The sequence below is a fragment of the Salvelinus alpinus genome, chromosome 28, assembly GCF_045679555.1.
Source record: "Salvelinus alpinus chromosome 28, SLU_Salpinus.1, whole genome shotgun sequence".
Taxonomy (NCBI): domain Eukaryota; kingdom Metazoa; phylum Chordata; class Actinopteri; order Salmoniformes; family Salmonidae; genus Salvelinus; species Salvelinus alpinus.
The window spans coordinates 24666587-24691692 of record NC_092113.1 but is presented as its reverse complement, the minus strand read 5'-3'; the positions used below and the strand labels follow the sequence as shown (position 1 = coordinate 24691692).

Here is a 25106-nt window from a genome sequence, read left to right as displayed (position 1 = left end):
TAGCAGTCAGTAGGAGAGCGCTGCTATTGATTTTAACCGCTGTTGCACTTCCTATCTGAAAGGGAATGTGTATTACAAGGGCTGAGCACATCAATCACTCTGCTTCTCGGCTACTCTCCCCTGGCTGGTGCCAGGCCCCTTCTGATTCAGGAAGGATAAACAAACAGAACGGACCCAAAACAAACCAGCACAAACACAGGCTGGAATGAGTAGGTGGCTACACATGTATTATAACATAATATAACCTCTATTGCACTCCTAATTTGCCTATTCATTGTTGATCCTCCATGTTGGCTGTGTGATAGCAGTGTGTTGGCTGTGTGATAGCAGTGTGTTGGCTGTGTGATAGCAGTCTGTTGGCTGTGTGATAGCAGTGTGTTGGCTGTATGATAGCAGTGTGTTGGCTGTATGATAGCAGTGTGTTGGCAGTGTGTTGGCTGTGTGATAGCAGTGTGTTGGCAGTGTGATAGCAGTGTGTTGGCTGTGTGATAGCAGTGTGTTGGCAGTGTGATAGCAGTGTGTTGGCTGTATGATAGCAGTGTGTTGGCTGTGTGATAGCAGTGTGTTGGCTGTATGATAGCAGTGTGTCGGCTGTGTGATAGCAGTGTGTTGGCAGTGTGATAGCAGTGTGTTGGCTGTGTGATAGCAGTGTGTTGGCTGTGTGATAGCAGTGTGTTGGCAGTGTGATATCAGTGTGTTGGCTGTGTGATAGCAGTGTGTTGGCTGTGTGATAGCAGTGTGTTGGCAGTGTGATAGCAGTGTGTTGGCTGTGTGATATCAGTGTGTTGGCTGTGTGATAACAGTGTGTCGGCTGTGTGATAACAGTGTATTGACAGTGTGATAGCAGTGTGTTGGCAGTGTGATAGCAGTGTGTTGGCTGTGTGATAGCAGTGTGTTGGCTGTGTGATAGCAGTGTGTTGGCTGTATGATAGCAGTGTGTTGGCAGTGTGTTGGCTGTGTGATAGCAGTGTGTTGGCAGTGTGATAGCAGTGTGTTGGCTGTGTGATAGCAGTGTGTTGGCTGTGTGATAGCAGTGTGATAGCAGTGTGTTGGCTGTGTGATAGCAGTGTGTTGGTGGTGTGATAGCAGTGTGTTGGCGGTGTGATAGCAGTGTGTTGGCGGTGTGATAGCAGTGTGTTGGCTGTGTGATAGCAGTGTGTTGGCTGTGTGATAGCAGTGTGTTGGCTGTGTGATAGCAGTGTGTTGGCAGTGTGATAGCAGTGTGTTGGCAGTGTGATAGCAGTGTGTTGGCTGTATGATAGCAGTGTGTTGGCAGTGTGATAACAGTGTGTCGGCAGTGTGATAGCAGTGTGTTGGCAGTGTGATAGCAGTGTGTTGGCAGTGTGATAGCAGTGTGTTGGCAGTGTGATAGCAGTGTGTTGGCTGTGTGATAGCAGTGTGTTGGCTGTGTGATAGCAGTGTGTTGGCTGTATGATAGCAGTGTGTTGGCAGTGTGTTGGCTGTGTGATAGCAGTGTGTTGGCAGTGTGATAGCAGTGTGTTGGCTGTGTGATAGCAGTGTGTTGGCAGTGTGATAGCAGTGTGTTGGCTGTGTGATAGCAGTGTGTTGGCTGTGTGATAGCAGTGTGATAGCAGTGTGTTGGCTGTGTGATAGCAGTGTGTTGGCGGTGTGATAGCAGTGTGTTGGCGGTGTGATAGCAGTGTGTTGGCGGTGTGATAGCAGTGTGTTGGCTGTGTGATAGCAGTGTGTTGGCTGTGTGATAGCAGTCTGTTGGCTGTGTGATAGCAGTGTGTTGGCTGTATGATAGCAGTGTGTTGGCTGTATGATATCAGTGTGTTGGCAGTGTGTTGGCTGTGTGATAGCAGTGTGTTGGCAGTGTGATAGCAGTGTGTTGGCTGTGTGATAGCAGTGTGTTGGCAGTGTGATAGCAGTGTGTTGGCTGTATGATAGCAGTGTGTTGGCTGTGTGATAGCAGTGTGTTGGCTGTATGATAGCAGTGTGTTGGCAGTGTGTTGGCTGTGTGATAGCAGTGTGTTGGCAGTGTGATAGCAGTGTGTTGGCTGTGTGATAGCAGTGTGTTGGCTGTGTGATAGCAGTGTGTTGGCTGTGTGATAGCAGTCTGTTGGCTGTGTGATAGCAGTGTGTTGGCAGTGTGATAGCAGTGTGTTGGCTGTGTGATATCAGTGTGTTGGCTGTGTGATAACAGTGTGTCGGCTGTGTGATAACAGTGTATTGGCAGTGTGATAGCAGTGTGTTGGCAGTGTGATAGCAGTGTGTTGGCTGTGTGATAGCAGTGTGTTGGCTGTGTGATAGCAGTGTGTTGGCTGTATGATAGCAGTGTGTTTGCAGTGTGTTGGCTGTGTGATAGCAGTGTGTTGGCAGTGTGATAGCAGTGGGTTGGCTGTGTGATAGCAGTGTGTTGGCTGTGTGATAGCAGTGTGATAGCAGTGTGTTGGCGGTGTGATAGCAGTGTGTTGGCTGTGTGATAACACTGTGTTGGCGGTGTGATAGCAGTGTGTTGGCTGTGTGATAGCAGTGTGATAGCAGTGTGTTGGCGGTGTGATAGCAGTGTGTTGGCGGTGTGATAGCGGTGTGAGAGCTGGCGTCAACTCCTTCAGCTCTCTACTCACCCCGGCCTCCCTCTCCCCCAGTCCCCGCTCCCTTTAGCATGTTTATGACCTGGCTTCCTGCGTGTCTCAGAGTGGTAACAAACACGTGGAGACGTGGAGCAGCTATGCAGTCCTTGTTCTCCATGCATGACCTGCTGCTTATCACAGCCTGCCGGCCTCTCTCTCACAGCCTGCCGACCTCTCTCTCACAGCCTGCTGGACTCTCTCTCACAGCCTGCCGGCCACTCTCTCACAGCCTGCCGGCCTCTCTCTCACAGCCTGCTGACCTCTCTCTCACAGCCTGCTGACCTCTCTCTCACAGCCTGCTGACCTCTCTCTCACAGCCTGCTGGACTCTCTCTCACAGCCTGCCGACCTCTCTCTCACAGCCTGCTGGCCACTCTCTCTCACAGCCTGCCGGCCACTCTCTCACAGCCTGCCGGCCTCTCTCTCACAGCCTGCCGACCTCTCTCTCACAGCCTGCTGACCTCTCTCTCACAGCCTGCCGACCTCTCTCTCACAGCCTGCTGACCTCTCTCTCACAGCCTGCTGACCTCTCTCTCACAGCCTGCCGACCTCTCTCTCACAGCCTGCTGACCTCTCTCTCACAGCCTGCTGACCTCTCTCTCACAGCCTGCTGACCTCTCTCTCACAGCCTGCCGGCCTCTCTCTCACAGCCTGCCGGCCACTCTCTCACAGCCTGCTGGCCTCTCTCTCACAGCCTGCCGGCCATTCTCTCACAGCCTGCTGGCCTCTCTCTCTCAGCCTGCTGGCCTCCCTCTCACAGCCTGCTGGCCTCTCTCTCAGCCTAGTGGCTGTCTCAGCCTGCTGGCCTCTCCCTCAGCCTGCTGGCCTCTCTCTCAGCCTAGTGGCTGTCTCAGCCTGCTGTCCTCTCTCTCAGCCTGCTGTCCTCTCTCAGCCTGCTGGTCTCTCACAGCCCAGTCCACTGACCCGGCAACAGAGCCTCGTACCTCCTAATGCAGGTCGTATCTCCTGTCCTCACACAGACACGTGTGCACACACATGCACACACTCTCTGAGGTGGGTGTGATGACAAATGGCACTCCGTCCAGCCCTTAAGCACAGCTCTCCCTTGTACAACCCCTGACCTCTCAGCAAAGTGCTGTAACAGAAAGGTTACAGCCCATCAATCAGACTCCATCAATCACCCTGCTACCCCCCGGTCTGTCACACAGCGTTACCCTCTCTCTCTCTCTCTGACGGACAGCTTCAGGAACACAAACACTCCACCAGCCCCCGGCCTCCGCCTTTACAGCCCCAGCACCTCCACTCCTGCCTGCCTGCCTGGCCGTATCACCCTCACCCCTACATAAATGCCATAACAGCCATAATATAGCAGCTCCTCTCATCCATGTAAGGTGCAGCTCTGCTCCTGTCCACTCCTCCTAAGTAGGCTCTGTGGCTCTGTCTGGCCCCCGGCCTCCATCTCATCCCTCAGTGCCACATCTACTGCAACATCAGCACCCACACATGGTTCCTGACAGGTCAGGACTGACTCTAGGACTCAGTGGTCTCTAGGACCCAGCAGACTGGTGACAGTCAGTCACAGAGACTCCACACCATCACCATTATAGTCCAACTGGATGCTGATTGGACAATGTGTGACTCGAGCCTCAAAAGCTTTCCCTGTTATTGTCTATCAGTCCCTTCATTCTCCAGAGTACTGCTCCTGTACTTATGTTAATACCACTGAGTGTTCATTTTCCCTGGGTTTTTTCATTCTAGTTACTGTAAAGTACAGCAAGATAACAGAGCCTGCTGTTTAACATGTTCCTGGAGACAGCCGTTAATAACACTGGGCCTAATGTCAAATATTCCCCCGGTGTCTGACGACAAGGAGGCCTGGTTGGTGGAGTTAATTGTTGAAGTGGGGTGATGATAAAAAGGCGTAGAGTAGAAGTCAGGGCGCTCTTTGGGCCATCTTCTACAATTACACAGGGAAACGTATTATTAATTGCCACTTTCTTTATGCGGAGCCATTATCAATGTCCCTGGCAGGCAGAGGAGAGGAACTAGAGGACTGATCTGTGTGTCAGAGGGCCAACAGTACAGTTACACATGGATGAGGACTGTTAATAACACCAGGGATGGAAGGGAGAGGAGGGGGAGGTAAAGGAGGTAAAGGAGGCTGATGATAGAGAAAGGTTATAATATATTTAAACACAGAGTCAATTCCTCATCAGGATGTGTTGTGGTAGATCAGAGTGGGTGGGTGGTTGTGTGTGTGTGTGTGTGTTCTGTGTTCGCTCTATACACGCAGAATAGAATGGCAAGGCCCAGCACAGCCTAACACTGCCTATTACTCAAAGCTAGTCAAATAAAGAGATGTCCACCAGCGTTAATGATGTGGATTTATGACATAATTCACAGTCGGAAACTCGGTTTCCAGGATGGGAACTATGGTGGTATAAATAAGAGTAAATAATGTTACCGTGGAAATAACATCAACACTGTTGACATTTAATTCCATGTGTCAGACACAAACAAATACATTGATAGGACAGGGTAGGTAGGAGTTTTCTTATTTTCTTATCATTTTTCCATTTACAAAAGTTACTTCTTATTGACATTCATATCCACATCTCTCTCTCTCTCTCTCTCTCTCTCTCTCTCTCTCTCTCTCTCTCTCTCTCTCTCTCTCTCTCTCTCTCTCTCTCTCTCTCTCTCTCTCTCTCTCTCTCTCTCTCTCTCTCTCTCTCTCTCTCTCTCTCTCTCTCTCTCTCTCTCTCTCTCTCTCTCTCTCTCTCTCTCAAATCAACCCTACTTCGTTCTATTGGAGATTGTGTGAATGTGCAGACAGATACCAACACATTAGCATCATATTCACAGCGGAGACCAGAGGAGTGCATGTTGTCTTAATTGGCCCGCTAAAAGGCAATTATTAGTCAACATTAATATTCCATCGTCTGGCTCAAATTGCTTCTGAAAGGTGCAAAGTTTTCCAAACTGCCATCAGGCAGCTTGTAATATTAAACATCTATCCAACTCTCAACATGGGGGGGTGGTTTTCTAATGGGTTCAGTAGGGATTCCTGGTACTCGGCACGAGCAACAAATATCTCAAATGAAGAAAATTAGACTGTGGAGTGAAGCCTACAAAATAAAAGGCACAGTGTGGCTTTTTCTGTGAAGAGATGTTATTTGTGGTTATTTCTTGGAAGACGTCGACATCTCGCTTACCTTGTTTTAGGGGACGTCGTTAGCCATTCCTCATGCTTTTCAAACGTTATCAAGTAAGCTGCGATTTCCTGTGAGAGAGAAGAGAGGGAGGGAGAAGAGAGGGAGGGAGGGAGGGGAGAGAGAAGGAAAGGCTTAGATATGTCATCTTCAGTCACCTGGAGCTAGTGTTGCTAATACATTGTGGAGACCACGGTTCATTGACCTTCAGACAGGAGAACACACAGCACAAACACAGAGGGGGCAAAGAGAAGACATACTGTAGCTCCCATGCTCCTAAAGGACCAGCCAGGTAAATGGAGATTGGGTAAAGTAGCACACAGTAGACAGACAGAGACAAGAGATGCAACACACAGCAGCAGAGGTCAGATCCTATTTGAGACCATCTTAGTTAAGCAGGTTTTGATCAACCTCTCCTCCGAAGACTTCAAGGTGCTTCTCACACAGATTGACGTCTCCAGCGTTTCACATTCAGAGAGCGGCTTTTCATTTTTCTTGGTTCGATCCTCCCCCCAAACCCCTTTGATCTGCCCTTGACACCCATCTATGTAGCCATCCACTCTTTGGCCTAGGAATAATCAGCACACACCACTCACACAGTGCATTGCCATGTACTGGAACTAGGCTAACTAGTATGTGGATACTATAAAGTCCTCTACATGTGCAGTAAAGGAGATGCTATGAAGTACAGTGAAGGAGATGCTACAGCTACTATAGATAGATGTACACTGAACAAAAATATAAACACAACATGTAGAGCGTAAAGGTCCCATGTTTCATGAGCTGAAATAAAATATCCCAGAAATATTCCATAAGCACAAAAATCTTATTTCGCTCAAATTTTGTTCACAAATGTATTTACATTCCTGTTAGTGAGCATTTCTCCTTTGCCAAAATAATCCATCCACCTGACAGGTGTGGCATATCAAAAAGCTGATTAAACAGCATGATCCTTACACAAGTGCACCTTGTGCTGGGAACAATAAAAGGCCACTCTAAAATGTTTTGTCACACAACACAATGCCACAGATGTCTCAAGTTTTGGGGGAGCGTGCAGTTGGCGTGCTGACTGCAGGAATGTCCACCAGAGCTGTTGCCAGATCATTTAATGTTAATTTCTCTAATAAGCCGTCACCGGTGTTGTTTTAAAGAATTTGGCAGTACGTCCAACTTGCCTCGCAACCGCAGACCACGTGTAACCACGCCAACCCAGGACCTCCACATCCGGCTTCTTCACCTGCGGGATCGTCTGAGACCAGACACATGGACAGCTGATGAAACTGTGGGTTTGCACAACCAAATAATTTCTGCACAAACTGTAAGGGAACCTCATCTGCATGCTCGTCGTCCTCACCAGGGTCTTAACCTGACTGCAGTTCGGCTTCAGTGGGCAAATGCTCACAATTCTCTGGCCACTGGCACGCTGGAGAAGTGTGCTCTTCACTTATGAATGACACTTTCAACTGTACCAGGTAGATGGTAGACAGCGTGTATGGCGTCGGGTTGCTGATGTCCGAGTGCCCCATGGTGGCGGTGGGGTTAAACACAATTGCATTTTATCGATGGCAATTTGAATGTACAGAGATACCATGACGAGATCCTGAGGTCCATTGTCATGCCATTTTTCCGCCACCATCACCTCATGTTTCACCATGATAATGCACGCCCCATGTCGCAAGGATCTGTACACAATTCCTGGAAGCTGAAAATGCCCCAGTTCTCCAATGGCCTGCATACTCACCAGACATGTCACCCATTGAGCATGTTTGGGATGCTCTGGATCGACATGTACGACAGTGTGTTCCAGTTCCCGCCAATATCCAGCAACTTCGCACAGCCATTGAAGAGGAGTGGGACAACATTCCACAGGCCACAATCAACAGCCTGATCAACTCTATATGAAGGAGATGTGTCGTGCTGCATGAGGTGGTCACACCAGATACTGACTGGTTTTCTGATCCAAAAAGGTATCTGTGATCAACAGATGCATATCTGTATTCCCAGTCATGTGGAATCCATAGATTAGGGCCTAATGAATTGACTGAGTTCCTCATATGAACTGTAACTCAGTCAAATCTTTGGAATTGTTGCATGTTGCGTTTCTATGTTTGTTAAGTGTAGATAATTGAGATACTATAGGGGCTGTCATGTTTTCAATGATCACAGTGGCTCTTGTGTCAGTCAGAGTATAAAGGCATAGCAGGCCAGGCTACCCACCCATTCTCACACCAAACTAATGGGCAGCACTTTGGATGCTGCCAGACAACCTCATGATTACCAGTGACAGCCAGCAATTCATCCCTCAGCCAGAGCCTTTGTCAGCTACTCAGACAGAGAGACAGACAGACAGCTAGATGAGGAGGCATGGAGGAGAGACCTGGTGTCGTCTCCTACAATAATATCATCTTTCGATATCTAGGGATGTGTGCGTGTCTCTGTGTGGTGTGTGTTCAAAACTTTTTGTGTATATGGGCTATGTTTACACAATATGTCCCTTCATGTGTGCTGCTACTTGTCCTGTCCACACGGGGTATTAACGTCAACAATAACGGGAGAAGCAACAACGGAAATCGCAGCAACAAGAGATAATATCAGCTGAATAAATCCCCATTCACATACAGAATAATCCCACAGTGTCGGAGAGAGTACACACACTCTCGCATAAACACACATGCACGTGCACGTGCACGCGCACACACACACACACACACACACACACACACACACACACACACACACACACACACACACACACACACACACACACACACACACACACACACACACACACACACACACACACACACACACTATGCCCAGTGTGATAAACATCTATGGCTAGGAGCTGAGAAGCAGTCTCCCCCTGGTCCTGTGTCATGGTGAGTGTGTCCTGGCAGAGACCAGCACCACCAGAGCCTCATCCTGGCTGAGCCTGCCCAAGGGGCTGCTGGGGGAACCAGGGTGAGGAAGGAGCCAAGGTGAGGAGGGATCTCAGGCTGGCAGGGGTCCCGCTGGGGAGCGAGGGAGCATGACATGGCTTCCAGGTGCAGGATGGGAGATAATAAAGCGTCTATTAACTTCCTGTCTCCCTGCCATAATGACCGGAGTGGAGGAAGCCATGGCCACAGCATGACAAGGTGGGGGCTAGAGCTGTTGTCTCTTCACTCCAGCAAGTAGTTTAGGATTGAATTAGGAAAAGGGTACAATAACATGAAGAGAAATATCAACCTACAGTGGTGTAAAGCTTTTTGGAGTTACTGAGCTAAATATGGACATTTAGGCCCCTGAGACTAGAAGCATATGGAGCACAAGGAGAACATGAGAGGATGGTCCATTTACTGTGCCAACCAAAACTACACTGTTGTGGCTAAGTAAATACAGTATCTGAGTGGAATATTCACATAATGGTAACAAGCATCTGTCTCCTCAGCTAAGATATAGGAGAAAGACTACAGTGCAGGGATACAACTAGACCTGTGTTTTGTGCAGCACCATCACCAACAAAAAATATACTTTCCTGCACATATTATGAAATAAATTAGAATAAAAGGGTGACTACTACATTCATTTCCTCCCTCCCTCCTAAAAGAGGCAGATGCTGTTGGGAGGAGTGTTCATTTCGGGAGGAATAAATAGCTGTGTAACCTCTTCCGGAGGCCTCAGCCCTCTACATCACTCTCGTCTGAGCAGTCCGCCGGCCAGGCTGGGCAGCAGGAGATGAAATAGTGGGTCCAGTCGGTCCAGTAAATAAAAGAGGAGTGGATGGAGGCTCTCTCTCTCTATCTCTGCCCCTCTCTCTCCATCGCCCCCCCCCCCCCCCCCCTCTCTGAACAGATGCCAGGGATGCCAGGGATTACAAGCCCCCGATCAACCATAAAGGTGCAATAATCTTACGGCGAGAAAACAAACAAAAACAGACGTGCGGCCGTTAAACAGCTGCAAAGAGACAAAGTTTGTTTGGGCGGCATAATGAGAGGCTAGTGCTGCTTTCTGGTTGACTACACACGCTTCGTAGGCAGAACAGAGCAGAGTGAGGTGGAGAGTAGAGCGGAGGACAAGGCAAGCTGATGGTGCATCAAATTCAAGCCAGCAGCCGTCAACGAGCTCTGGACTCTATCGGCTGACCATACTGCCTCTGGCCTGCATTCCATCACAAAGGGGAAATATTCACACCAGCCTTTAGGTATACTATGTACAGTATGTATCTACCTCATGTCACTACCTCACTCTCCCTCCCTCTCACAGCCAGGTCAAACCTAGTACACTGCATCTCACCCTGTATGACTCAAAGGTCAAACCCAGCACACACTCTGACTCACAGGTCAAACCTGTGAGTCAGAGATTATTGCACCTTTATGGTTGATCGGGGGCCCGTACCCACAGCAACTATAAAAACATTCCCAAACCAGAAACCGTGGATTGATGGCAGCATTCGGGCGAAACTGAAAGTGCGAACCACTGCTTTTAACCAGGGCAAGGTGACCGGAAACATGACCGAATACAAACAGTGTAGCTATTCCCTCCGCAAGGCAATCAAACAAGCTAAGCGTCAGTATAGAGACAAAGTAGAGTTGCAATTCAACGGCTCAGACACAAGAAGTATGCGGCAGGGTCTACAGTCAATCACGGATTACAAAAAGAAAACCAGCCCCGTCGCGGACCAGGATGTCTTGCTCCCAGACAGACTAAATAACTTCTTTGCTCGCTTTGAGGACAATACAGTGCCACTGACACGGCCCGCTACCAAAACCTGCGGACTCTCCTTCACTGCAGCCGACGTGAGTAAAACATTTAAACATGGTAACCCTCGCAAGGCTGCAGGCCCAGATGGCATCCCCAGCCGCGTCCTCAGAGCATGCGCAGATCAGCTGTCTGGTGTGTTTACAGACATATTCAATCAATCCTTATCCCAGTCTGCTGTTCCCACATGCTTCAAGAGGGCCACCATTGTTCCTGTTCCCAAGAAAGCTAAGGTAACTGAGCTAAACGACTACCGCCCCGTAGCACTCACTTCCGTCATCATGAAGTGCTTTGAGAGACTAGTCAAGGACCATATCACCTCCACCCTACCTGACACCCTAGACCCACTCCAATTTGCTTACCGCCCCAATAGGTCCACAGACGACGCAATCACAACCACACTGCACACTTCCCTAACCCATCTGGACAAGAGGAATACCTATGTGAGAATGCTGTTCATCGACTACAGCTCAGCATTTAACACCATAGTACCCTCCAAACTCGTCATCAAGCTCGAGACCCTAGGTGTCGACCCCGCCCTGTGCAACTGGGTACTGGACTTCCTGACGGGCCGCCCCCAGGTGGTGAGGGTAGGTAACAACATCTCCACCCTGCTGATCCTCAACACTGGGGCCCCACAAGGGTGCGTTCTGAGCCCTCTGCTGTACTCCCTGTTCACCCACGACTGCGTGACCATGCATGCCTCCAACTCAATCATCAAGTTTGCGGACGACACTACAGTGGTAGGCTTGATTACCAACAACGACGAGACGGCCTACAGGGAGGAGGTGAGGGCCCTCGGAGTGTGGTGTCAGGAAAATAACCTCACACTCAACGTCAACAAAACAAAGGAGATGATTGTGGACTTCAGGAAACAGCAGAGGAAGCACCCCCCTATCCACATCGACGGGACAGTAGTGGAGAGGGTAGTACGTTTTAAGTTCCTCGGTGTACACATCACGGACAAACTGAATTGGTCCACCCACACAGACAGCGTTGTGAAGAAGGCGCAGCAGCGCCTCTTCAACCTCAGGAGGCTGAAGAAATTCGGCTTGTCACCAAAAGCACTCACAAACTTCTACAGATGCACAATCGAGAGCATCCTGTCGGGCTGTATCACCGCCTGGCACGGCAACTGCTCCGCCCACAACCGTAAGGCTCTCCAGAGGGTAGTGAGGTCTGCACAACGCATCACTGGGGGCAAACTACCTGCCCTCCAGGACACCTACACCACCCGATGTCACAGGAAGGCCATAAAGATCATCAAGGACAACAACCACCCGAGCCACTGCCTGTTCACCCCGCTATCATCCAGAAGGCGAGGTCAGTACAGGTGCATCAAAGCAGGGACCGAGAGACTGAAAAACAGCTTCTATCTCAAGGCCATCAGACTGTTAAACAGCCACCACTAACATTGAGTGGCTGCTGCCAACATACTGACTCAACTCCAGCTCACTTTAATAATGGAAATTGATAGGAATTGATCAAAAATGTATCACTAGCCACTTTAAACAATGCCACTTAATATAATGTATATGTATATACTGTACTCTATATCATCTACTGCATCTTGCCATATTTATGGAATACATGTATCACTAGCCACTTTAAACTATGCCACTTTTATGTTTACATACCCTACATTACTCATCTCATATGTATATACTGTACTCGATACCATCTACTGCATCTTGCCTATGCCGTTCTGAACCATCACTTATTCATATATCTTTATGTACATATTCTTTATCCCTTTACACTTGTGTGTATAAGGTAGTAGTTGTGGAATTGTTAGGTTAGATTACTCGTTGGTTATTACTGCATTGTCAGAACTAGAAGCACAAGCATTTCGCTACACTCGCATTAACATCTGCTAACCATGTGTATGTGACAAATAACATTTGATTTGAACCTAGTACACTACATCTCACCCTGTGTGACTCACAGGTCAAACCCAGCACACACACTGACTCACAGGTCAAACCTAGTACACTACATCTCAACCTGTGTGACTCACAGGTCAAACCCAGCACACACTCTGACTCACAGGTCAAACCCTGCAGGGCACATTTGTTCACTCATCTCTTCTTCAACCTTCAACTGACTGAAATATAGAGCAATAGTATGTCCATGTGTTACTAGGTCTAGCTGTTTGTCTAGCTCCCTCGCAGTAGAACAGGGTAAACAGCACCAATCAACAGCCTAGCTGTACAAAGGAGAATATGATCAGTAGCTAGTCTCTGTAATTGACACAGGGAATGAATGCAAAGAGCCCTTTCATTTAGCAAAGAAAACAACATGCAGCTGTTTGCTGCTGTAGCCCAGCCATCTAATTTGTTTCTTTTGTCTCTCTCCAAAGCTGTGACACGTACGTGTACGGAGAGCACAGATAGTATGCTAGCTACATGACAGAGTCCTATACCAGTTAATGGGAGATGTTAGAGACCTTGAAAGGGTTTGTTTGTGCATCCTCTTCTCCATAAGCCTGTTACAATCAGAGAGGCTGATTACTGTGACCTGTCTCTGGCTGACATATGATTAACTTAACACTTCACAGGGTATCATTCCTTTCCTTCTCTACACTCACCCAGCTAGCTCTGTTCTGTCTGTCCCGTCTCCCTCCTAGCAGTCACAAAGTCACCGTCTCATTAGTGTGTCGTGCTTTTCTAAACGTTGAGGTGAAAGCCTCCAAACGAGATTGACTCGGAGACGTCTGGCTCTGCCATTCAATGCCTCCCTCTTTTCAAATGATATTTTCACACTGCGGAAGTAACAGCGTTTTCTCCAGAGAAAATCACACTTTGAAATGTCTACCTATTTGAAATGAGAGATGACACTAACATATTCACCTTATTTCATTTGCTGGCACCCAAACGAGAGAGAGAGGGAAGTGGGTAGATGGCAGCCCCACGGAAAATAAACACCATTTGACCCTGTCTTTGTCTTAAAATCCACTGTAATGACTGTCTGGGGAGCAAGCGTCGAGCGAGGGCAGTTCCTTTGTGAAGCTGATCAGACAGACTGCATCACTTCATTAAGTCAGTTAGTTAAAGACTGGTTAGCTGTTTGATGGGGCTCTTTGTGAGACTGGTAGTAACACTGTCCCTGGGTGACTTAGGGGCTTGGCTAGCTACACGCCTGGCTGGCCGCCTGGCTGTTTGTTGCTGTTCAGTTCCTCTGGCTAGGGTAGCTTTGATTTATGTGTGTGAAGAGAGGCATTGAGAGGATCAACGCTCCCCCATTTGGAATGACAGACCTGATCACTTGAAACAACTCTCGCTGTTTCATTAAAAGGGACAGATAGGAGTCTTTTGGCATTATCTCAGGCCGATCAGACACCTGTCTCTAAACACCATCCATAATGGCTCTCTCCCAAAGTGCCACGGAGCATTTGATCTGACAAGGGGGTCTCGTCTCTCTGAGGCACTCACCCCTACCATTTGAATACAACGGTTTGTCTCACTGTGTGATGGTTTAATATCATTTTTATTTAAACAACCTCGAATAAAAACAACCTTGAACAACAGACATGTGGGTTTATACCCTGATAGTAAGACCCTTAGTTTAATCGTGCAATATGTCTCTGAAAACCTGAGGTCAAACAGTTGTTCCTCCTCTTTTACCCATTGTCTTTTCCAGTCATATAGGCCTATAGTATAATGGCACTAATGAAAAGCTATTTCAATCTGACTTATAAAAACAATGTTCTACAGTGTATTGATTACCAGCCTCAGTTAATGTTACTGGAGAATTATCACAGTACATAAGGCAGGTTAGGATAGGGTATATAGTAATATAGTGCCTCTGGCCATGCTTTAGTTGAGGACTGGTGAATGACGGAATGTATCCTGCCTGATGGTGCTGCTGTCTTTGACCTTGGCCTGCACTTGAAAGCAGGAAGCTTCATGAGAGGAAAGGGGTGGGGGGTGAAGACAGATATGGTGAGTGGAGCCTCCCTGACGACCCAGATCTACAGGAACCCATGCTCTGTGTGGAGAGCCAGGTCATCTGATATTTCCTCCAGGGCAACCCATGAAATCAAGCTGGCTAGGGCCAGGCACAAATGGATTAGAGGAGGGAGGGGAGGAGGAAAGGAGAGAGAGAGAGGTGGGGGAGTGTGGAGAGCTGCTCCAGTATCAAGGGATCCCGGAAGACAAATTCAAATGCAATTAGACACAGGAGAGATGGAGTCAGGGACACGTAGGGAGAGAGAGAGAGATAGGGGGAGTGAAAGAAGAGAGCGAAAGAGAAAAAAGAGGGAATAAACAAAAAGAGTGAGAGGAATAAAGCATGAGTATGACAAAGACAAATGTGTGAAAAGCAGCAGGAGTAAAGGTCTGGTGATTAAAAAGTGGACATCCCTTCAATCCTGCAGAGTGCAGCCTCCACGGTGAATCATTTTGGGTCTTTTTTGCTCATGAATTCGTAATGTACTCGCAACAATATTTCAAACACAGAACCATCAATATGATCTCATGTGGCCATATAACTGATCAAAGGTAGATCATTGCATCTAAAGGGAAGAACTATGGAAATGTATCATATTATTCAGAGTTGAAAAGGTGTAGTAGACATGGAATAAAACAGCAGTGTTTCCCCTATACTCATCCGCTGTTAAATCGTTGCCGCCACAACAAAAAATATGATTTAGCTTTTTGGGATGGTAAAACTTTTTCAGTCTAAACTTAAATGACTAAAACCAGATATAAAGTATGTAGAAAAGATAATGAAGCAATATACACTTGCTCTTTCCATGTCACTTGTTAAATCCACTTGAATCAGTGTAGATGAAGGGGAGGAGACAGGTTAAAGAAGGATTTTTAAGCCTTGAGACAGCTGAGACATGGATTGTGTATGTGTGCCATTCAGAGGGTGAATGGGCAAGACAAAAGATTCAAGTGCCTTTGAACGGGTTATGTGGGTGCCAGGCGCACCGGTTTAAGTGTGTCAAGAACTGCAACGCTGCTGGGTTTTTAAGGCTCAACAGTTTCCCGTGTGTATCAAGAATGGTCCACCACCCAAAGGACATCCAGCCAACTAGACACAACTATGGGAAGCATTGGAGTTAACATGGGCCATCATCCTTGTGGAACGCTTTCGACACCTTGTAGAGTCCATGCCACAACGAAATAAGGCTGTTCTGCGGGCAAAAGGGGGTGCAACTCAATATTAGGAAGGTATTCCTAATGTTTTGTACACTCAATGTAGTTTTTAAATATAAGCTTTGCGATCTACCACGTCACCAAAATAAAAATTAGACAGGGAGAATTTTAAATTCCACAAATGTCATGGCAGGGCCGCCACTTATTTTGTTTTATACCACAGCATTGTTCGATATTCGTTTCGGATTGGCTAGAAGGACATTCTAGAATGGGCATTAAAACCAGATAACGGGACAGTTGGAAGATATCGGGACAACTTGAAATAATGCCGCAATATGCGCCTACACATGCAGACTATACTTGCTACAAAGTTACAGCTAAACCAACAACCACACAAACCTTAATTTGATACATTGTAAACCCAGGTACAACGAGGAAAAACGTAGATAGCTAGCAATTGATTTGGTTTTGAAGAGACATATTTATTTGGAGCTTCTGATGACCTAACATGGTGAGTGATGAACATTAATTTATCCAGTCTCTAAGTGGCGCTATGCTGTCAAATCCTCCCACATTACATTTCTACTTTAACCAGCAGTTTTTCATTTTTGAATTCAGTTGTCATATTGACAGGTTTGCAAGCAACACACTATTTAGCTTGCTTCTAGCCTAGTGTTGATAAGCAATGTGATCTTCTCGTAATGAACAGTGTCGACGAGTGTCCTGATGAGTAGGCACTATGCCAGGCAAAATTAGGCATAATCAGCTCATTAGTATGGATGTATCCACATGAATGTCAATAGAAAACAGCTTAAACAAATGCAAATGCAGCTACGTTGCTGTTATTCTGGCTTCAGAAGTCATAACTGTAGAAGCCGTAGCTAGTTGGCTAGCTAGCAAGCAAGGGATAATGTTGCCAGTGAGCATGGCAACGGAACATATAGAATGAACAACTGGGTCATGTCCTTAAATATAGAACTAATCGAATGACTGGGTCGCGTCTTTAGCAACCAGAACATGAAAAAGTATGAATTCGCTTATTAAAATGAAAATATGAAGATTTTTTGTATTTCGACCGGTAAATGTGTGCTTAAGTATTGTTTACTTTGGCAACTGTGGTATCAGCGAGATAAATGTCTTCGTTCTGTGCATTAAGTTACCTTGGAAAGATGAACTTTGTCGTCCATTATTTCCAAGCGAATGTACAGAAAGTTGGCGTTTATCCCTTACATAATGTTTTAGTCACTCAGATAGCATAAGAACACAGCATAAGCCATGACAAAATGTGTAGAATTGCAGGAAATTATCTTCAAAAACTGCCCATTTTTTCTCAGACCTATGACAAAATGTGTAGAATTGCAGGAAATTTGCTTTAAAAGAGCAAATATCTGTGGCCAAGAAGAGGGCCTCTAAAAAGGTTGGTCGGAGTCAGCGCCATTGGCTACGCCCACTACCACCCCTGCTAACTTTGCCACCGCTGCTGAAAAAATACTAGGGCAAACACTGAACACAGCTCTACAGTTTAAAGCAGTATGAGGTAAAATTATTGAATGATAAAAACAGAGGTGAAAAGCAAAACATACAGGGATTTTACTGTGATTATAACCTGGGTGGTTCGAGCCCTGAATGCTGATTGGCTGACTTCGACACAGCCCTTAGTATGACAAAACATATTATTTTTACTGCTCTAATCACATTGGTAACCAGTTTATAATAACAATAAGGCACCTCGGGGGATTGTGGTATATTGTCAATATACCACGGCTAAGGGCTGTGTCCAGGCACTCCAACCACACCTCCTTGGGCCTTATTGCTTAAATATACAACTGTATAAAATGTAGATCTATAACCTTTTTCGAGTAAATTGACCTCAGCTTGCCTGAAAGAGAGTGAGGGGTGGATTAGTTCTACTATAGCATGCAGGATAGTACTGAGGACACAAGGCTTTCTCTTTAGGAGCTGAAAAGAAAGAGAGGAGTAACAATAGTGTGTGTGTTGACAGCTGCACTTGGCATCTGCTGGAGTGGGGCGAGGCGGTTTGAGGCTGGTCTATGAGTCCTTGAGCAGTGTTTAAAAATGCCCTGTACTCCAACACCCTGCACATTAAGACCTGGTGAAACCTGTACCCCAACACCCTGCCCATTAAGACCTGGTGCAACCTGTACCCCAACACCCTGCCCATTAAGACCTGGTGCAACCTGTACCCCAACACCCTGCCCAATAAGACCTGGTGAAACCTGTACCCCAACACCCTGCCCATTAAGACCTGGTGAAACCTGTACCCCAACACCCTGCCCATTAAGACCTGGTGAAACCTGTACCCCAACACCCTGCCCATTAAGACCTGGTGAAACCTGTACCCCAACACCCTGCCCATTAAGACCTGGTGCAACCTGTACCCCAACAGCCTGCCCATTAAGACCTGGTGCAACCTGTACCCCAACACCCTGCCCATTAAGACCTGGTGCAACCTGTACCCCAACACCCTGCCCATTAAGACCTGGTGCAACCTGTACCCCAACACCCTGCACATTAAGACCTGGTGAAACCTGTACCCCAACACCCTGCCCATTAAGACCTGGTGCAACCTGTACCCCAACACCCTGCCCATTAAGACCTGGTTCAACCTGTACCCCAACACCCTGCCCATTAAGACCTGGTGAAACCTGTACCCCAACACCCTGCACATTAAGACCTGGTGAAACCTGTACCCCAACACCCTGCCCATTAAGACCTGGTGCAACCTGTACCCCAACACCTGCCCATTAAGACCTGGTGCAACCTGTACCCCAACACACTGCCCATTAAGACCTGGTGCAACCTGTACCCCAACAGCCTGCCCATTAAGACCTGGTGAAACCTGTACCCCAACACCCTGCCCATTAAGACCTGGTGCAACCTGTACCCCAACACCCTGCCCATTAAGACCTGGTGCAACCTGTACCCCAACACCCTGCCAATTAAGACCTGGTGCAACCTGTACCCCAACACCCTGCCCATTAAGACCTGGTGCAACCTGTACCCCAACACACTAACCATTAAGACCTGGTGAAACATGTACCCCAACACACTGCACATTAAGACCTGGTGCAACCTGTACCCCAACACCCTGCCCATTAAGACCTGGTGAAACCTGTACCCCAACACCCTGCCCATTAAGACCTGGTGCAACCTGTACCCCAACACCCTGCCCATTAAGACCTGGTGAAACCTGTACCCCAACACCCTGCCCATTAAGACCTGGTGCAACCTGTACTCCAACACCCTGCACATTAAGACCTGGTGAAACCTGTACCCCAACACCCAGCCCATTAAGACCTGGTGCAACCTGTACCCCAACACCCTGCCCATTAAGACATGGTGCAACCTGTACCCCAACACCCTGCCCATTAAGACATGGTGCAACCTGTACCCCAACACCCTGCCCATTAAGACCTGGTGAAACCTGTACCCCAACACCCTGCCCATTAAGACCTGGTGAAACCTGTACCCCAACACCCTGCCTATTAAGAGCTGGTGCAACCTGTACTCCAACACCCTGCCCATTAAGACCTGGTGCAACCTGTACCCCAACACCCTGACCATTAAGACCTGGTGCAACCTGTACCCCAACAGCCTGCCCATTAAGACCTGGTGCAACATGTACCCCAACACCCTGCCCATTAAGACCTGGTGCAACCTGTACCCCAACACCCTGCCCATTAAGACCTGGTGCAACCTGTACCCCAACACCCTGCACATTAAGACCTGGTGAAACCTGTACCCCAACACCCTGCACATTAAGACCTGGTGAAACCTGTACCCCAACACCCTGCCCATTAAGACCTGGTGCAACCTGTACCCCAACACCTGCCCATTAAGACCTGGTGCAACCTGTACCCCAACACACTGCCCATTAAGACCTGGTGCAACCTGTACCCCAACAGCCTGCCCATTAAGACCTGGTGAAACCTGTACCCCAACACCCTGCACATTAAGACCTGGTGCAACCTGTACCCCAACACCCTGCCTATTAAGACCTGGTGCAACCTGTACCCCAACACCCTGCCCATTAAGACCTGGTGCAACCTGTACCCCAACACCCTCCCTATTAAGACCTGGTGAAACCTGTACCCCAACACCCTGCACATTAAGACCTGGTGCAACCTGTACCCCAACACCCTGCCTATTAAGACCTGGTGCAACCTGTACCCCAACACCCTGCCCATTAAGACCTGGTGAAACCTGTACCCCAACACCCTGCCCATTAAGACCTGGTGCAACCTGTACCCCAACACCCTGCCCATTAAGACCTGGTGCAACCTGTACCCCAACAACCTGCCCATTAAGACCTGGTGCAACCTGTACCCCAACACCCTGCCCATTAAGACCTGGTGCAACCTGTACCCCAACACCCTGCCTATTAAGACCTGGTGAAACCTGTACCCCAACACCCTGCCCATTAAGACCTGGTGAAACCTGTACCCCAACACCCTGCCCATTAAGACCTGGTGCAACTTGTACCCCAACACCCTGCCTATTAAGACCTGGTGCAACCTGTACCCCAACACCCTGCCCATTAAGACCTGGTGCAACCTGTACCCCAACACCCTGCCTATTAAGACCTGGTGAAACCTGTACCCCAACACCCTGCCCATTAAGACCTGGTGCAACCTGTACCCCAACACCCTGCCTATTAAGACCTGGTGCAACCTGTACCCCAACACCCTGCCCATTAAGACCTGGTGCAACCTGTACCCCAACACCCTGCCTATTAAGACCTGGTGAAACCTGTACCCCAACACCCTGCCCATTAAGACCTGGTGCAACCTGTACCCCAACACCCTGCCCATTAAGACATGGTGCAACCTGTACCCCAACACCCTGCCTATTAAGACCTGGTGCAACCTGTACCCCAACACCCTGCCCATTAAGACCTGGTGAAACCTGTACCCCAACAGCCTCCACATTAAGACCTGGTGCAGCCTGTACCCCAACATCCTGCCCATTAAGACCTGGTGAAACCTGTACCCCAACACCCTGCACATTAAGACCTGGTGCAACCTGTACCCCAACACCCTGCCCATTAAGACCTGGTGCAACCTGTACCCCAACACCCTGCCCATTAAGACCTGGTGCAACCTGTACCCCAACACCCTGCCCATTAAGACCTGGTGCAACCTGTACCCCAACACCCTGCCCATTAAGACCTGGTGCAACCTGTACCCCAACAGCCTGCACATTAAGACCTGGTGCAACCTGTACCCCAACACCCTGCCCATTAAGACCTGGTGCAACCTGTACCCCAACACCCTGCCCATTAAGACCTGGTGCAACCTGTACCCCAACACCCTGCCCATTAAGACCTGGTGCAACCTGTACCCCAACACCCTGCCCATTAAGACCTGGTGAAACCTGTACCCCAACACCCTGCCCATTAAGACCTGGTGAAACCTGTACCCCAACACCCTGCCCATTAAGACCTGGTGTAACCTGTACCCCAACACCCTGCCCATTAAGACCTGGTGCAACCTGTACCCCAACACCCTGCCCATTAAGACCTGGTGCAACCTGTACCCCAACACCCTGCCCATTAAGACCTGGTGCAACCTGTACCCCAACACCCTGCCCATTAAGACCTGGTGCAACCTGTACCCCAACACCCTGCCCATTAAGACATGGTGCAACCTGTACCCCAACACCCTGCCCATTAAGACCTGGTGCAACCTGTACCCCAACACCCTGCCCATTAAGACCTGGTGCAACCTGTACCCCAACACCCTGCCCATTAAGACATGGTGCAACCTGTACCCCAACACCCTGCCCATTAAGACCTGGTGCAACCTGTACCCCAACACCCTGCCCATTAAGACCTGGTGCAACCTGTACCCCAACACCCTGCCCATTAAGACCTGGTGCAACCTGTACCCCAACACCTGCCCATTAAGACCTGGTGAAACCTGTACCCCAACACCCTGCCCATTAAGACCTGGTGCAACCTGTACCCCAACACCCAGCCCATTAAGCCCTGCTCCAACTTGCCGGGGGCTTCCTAAGGATCCCCAGACAGAGCGGAGCGCCACGCTGCTGCCTCTGTTTTTTCACCCCTAACGGAATGCTCCTCCCGCTGCTGCTTTATACTACCCATAATGCTCTCCTTCTCCACAGCCGGCGTCCCACAGTTCTGGGTACCAGCATGCCAACCATACAAAAATCTACCGTGGAGACTCATCGCCAGGATGAACTTGCCACTGAAGCGTATAGTAAGGTATCCTGTATCATGTATGGCCACAGCAACATAGTATCCTGTATGAGTGTACTTTCTCTCACCATACCTGCTCCACCTGGTTAACGGTAAGAACATTCCACCTCGTGGATAAATGCTTTCTGAATGTTTAAAACACACCTCAGGCATGTTTTCCTCCATGTACACATACAGCTACAGCTTGGGCCCGTGGTCCACCAAATCTCTCTCCCTGGCCTGCATGGGAAGATGAGGAGGGAGAGACAAGAGGCCCAGTCCACTGGTCTACGTTATACATAGTTACACTGTGATCAATACTACTGTGATCCTGAATGGCTTAGATGTTTTCCAGTTGCTGATCAATGATTTTCTGTACATTCTGCTTCACATGTTGGGGGTCATCTATAGGAGATACTGAGGCTGACCGGCTGGCTGAGAGAGGGGCTGCTCTCCTGAGGATCCTCCTCCTTTCTTCTCCTCTCTCCTTCTGCACGCCTCCATGCTTCCACAATCAATGCTATAGTAGAGAAAGCTGCGTCACTGTTCTTGTATTTGTTAGTTTACCATGGCTGGGTGTTACAGTGTAACAACAACAAGACATAATGGTGGAGAGGCACTGGAGAGGAGAGGCACTGGGGTGCAGGCGGCAAGCAGGCGGCAAGCAGGCGGGTAGGCAGACGGAAGGAGGCGGGAACGCCAACCAGGAGAGAGGAAGTTGGCACTTAGCGAGATTGTTTTGGCTTTGGTGCCATGGCTGCCGTCTCCGATGGAAATTAAACTGTTCTTTGAGAGGATGTAATCATTTAGCCTTGAGAGAGCAGAGCAGTGCAGTGCGATGGTCAGCCTCCACACGCCGCCCGCCTCCCACCTCTCGCCCAACAGAGTACCACAACATAAGAGGCTCGCCTTCCTGCTGCTAAGTGTGTGTACTAAGTGGGTTGGTGCATTTCATATGCATGTGTCTGTGTGTGTGTGTGTGTGTGTGGGGGGGGGGGGGGGGGTGTAAAAGAAATATAGACAAAGAACAGGAGAGGTTTCCAGGCAGGGAGAGAGTGAATGAAACAGAGAGGAGAAAGAGAGAGTGCAGGGTGATCAAGCAGGCGATAAAGTGTGGGGGGGGGGGGGGTGTAAAAGAAATATAGACAAAGAACAGGAGAGGTTTCCAGGCAGGGAGAGAGTGAATGAAACAGAGAGGAGAAAGAGAGAGTGCAGGGTGATCAAGCAGGCGATAAAGTGGGAGGATGGAGGAGAGGAACGAGAGATGGGTTTATATGTGAATGGATCTGGTGGTATGAGGTGAGGGATGTGTGATGAGAGAGGGACATAAAGTAACTGAAATGAAAGGCATCAATCTCTGTCATCCACCCACAATTAGTCTGTAGTATGACACAGCGGTTAGTGCAGCAGGCTGATAAGGTTACTGAAGTATATCACCAACAAGGCCACCTCATAGTAAAGACATAAGAACAACATAGAATGAGAACACCAATCTAGTATGAAATACTGTCTTTATATTGGCCAACTGATATATCCTTGAGAGGCTGGTCTTCTGTAGCAAGTCCTTCACCTGTCTCTCTCTCTGGCTGTAAGTAGTGTGAGGGAAGACTTCTGTAGCAAGTCCTTCACCTGTCTCTCTCTCTGGCTGTAAGTAGTGTGAGGGAAGACTTCTGTAGCAAGTCCTTCACCTGTCTCTCTCTCTGGCTGTAAGTTGTGTGAGGGAAGACTTCTGTAGCAAGTCCTTCACCTGTTTCTCTCTCTGGCTGTAAGTTGTGTGAGGGAAGACTTCTGTAGCAAGTCCTTCACCTGTCTCTCTCTCTGGCTGTAAGTTGTGTGAGGGAAGACTTCTGTAGCAAGTCCTTCACCTGTTTCTCTCTCTGGCTGTAAGTTGTGTGAGGGAAGACTTCGGTGCAGGTTGGAGTGAAGCCTTGGCCAGGACGTAGATGAGAGGAGGAGATGGTCGTTAGTAGACGGGACAGTGTGTGTCTCTCTCAGCGTGTGTCTTTCTGCGGGGGGGGGGCAGACAGGTTTACTGCCTGTCCCCCCCTGTGTCTGTGACCTCTGGTGTGCCACACCACATCCTCTTCATCATCCCTACAGCAGGACACCTGCCCCCCCGCTGACACACCAACAGAGGAGAACCGAGCTGGATGGAGCCCACACTACGCTTCGCCTGGCTCCATAAAACTGACCTTCCCCACCAGCTCCACCGCTGCCCGAGACATCAGTCTGTCTGTTACACATCGTTTTACTTTTCTCTCCTCCTCAACTCATCAAAATCAAGCCAAACTCTCAGATTCTCACTCAAACTTAGCAGTGATAGACCAAATTGTTGCGAGACTCTCATAACTACAGTAACTGGCCATATGCAATGACCTTTACATTCTTCTTGAAGGGAATACTGCTGTATGTGCTGTAAATCCAATACAAGCAATAAACAGTGCCTTTGTAATGTTTTCACTAGGATATCTACCAGCTGATTAACGATGCACTGTACAACATGATTGAAGTTCTTTCCTGACAGATGAAATATAGTGCTATACAGGCATTACATTAAACCCTATAATGATTTCCCAGGGCAAGAGAAAGGTCAAAGACCACCTGTCAGGCACACAATGATGGGACAATGCAAATGCAATCCAGAAAGGTTTCCCTCGTACTATCCACATCAATCACATGACATCCACCTTCCATTCCAAGGCCACCGTGATGGGAGGCGACCAGCGGAGAGTCTACCAATCTCCCCAAAAATGCCAGAATGAGGTGAGATGAGACTCATGCAAGTCTGAGAGCCTATTTATTTCAGCTCCCCAGAATCAATTAATGGCGGAATTATCCCCTGAATTCCACTATTCAGCGCCACCAAATGACAAGAGCACCCTAGCGTGAAACCAATTTCTAAGTTCCAATCCGAGACGCACCCCAGAACCACCTACTGGGCTCACTGTGAAATTGCACCTCCCTTTGACCGCTCAGCCATAGGTTATTTCTGTCACATGGTGAGAGTGTACGTGTGTGTGTGTCTGTGCATGTGCATGCGTGTGTGCATGTGCACAGCAGCCATTCAAAAATAAAGTCCCACTGTGTTCTGGATATAGACTAGCGATATTGGCTACTGTATAACGTTTCTCTTAAAGCACACCAGAGTTAAATGTACTGAAAGGAGAAAGACGTGGTCAGAGAGAGACTGGAGGGAAATGTGTTACTCCAGCACAGAGGAGGATGTGATACACAGAAGTAAGGGATGTTCTTGGTATTAAAGGACCAGAGCTACGAAT

The 25106-nt window shown here is 48.4% G+C and overlaps 1 protein-coding gene across 9 annotated transcripts in view; it reads right to left on the bottom strand.

The window, feature by feature from the left end:
* LOC139557477 (calmodulin-binding transcription activator 1-like) overlaps positions 1–25106 on the bottom strand; it is a 574167-nt gene that overhangs the window by 359249 nt on the left and 189812 nt on the right. For all 9 annotated transcript variants that reach the window (XM_071372343.1, XM_071372334.1, XM_071372335.1 and 6 more), the window contains one exon: positions 5770–5837. In XM_071372343.1, the coding sequence (XP_071228444.1) occupies positions 5770–5837 (68 nt within the window). The remainder of the gene's footprint in view (positions 1–5769; positions 5838–25106) is intronic.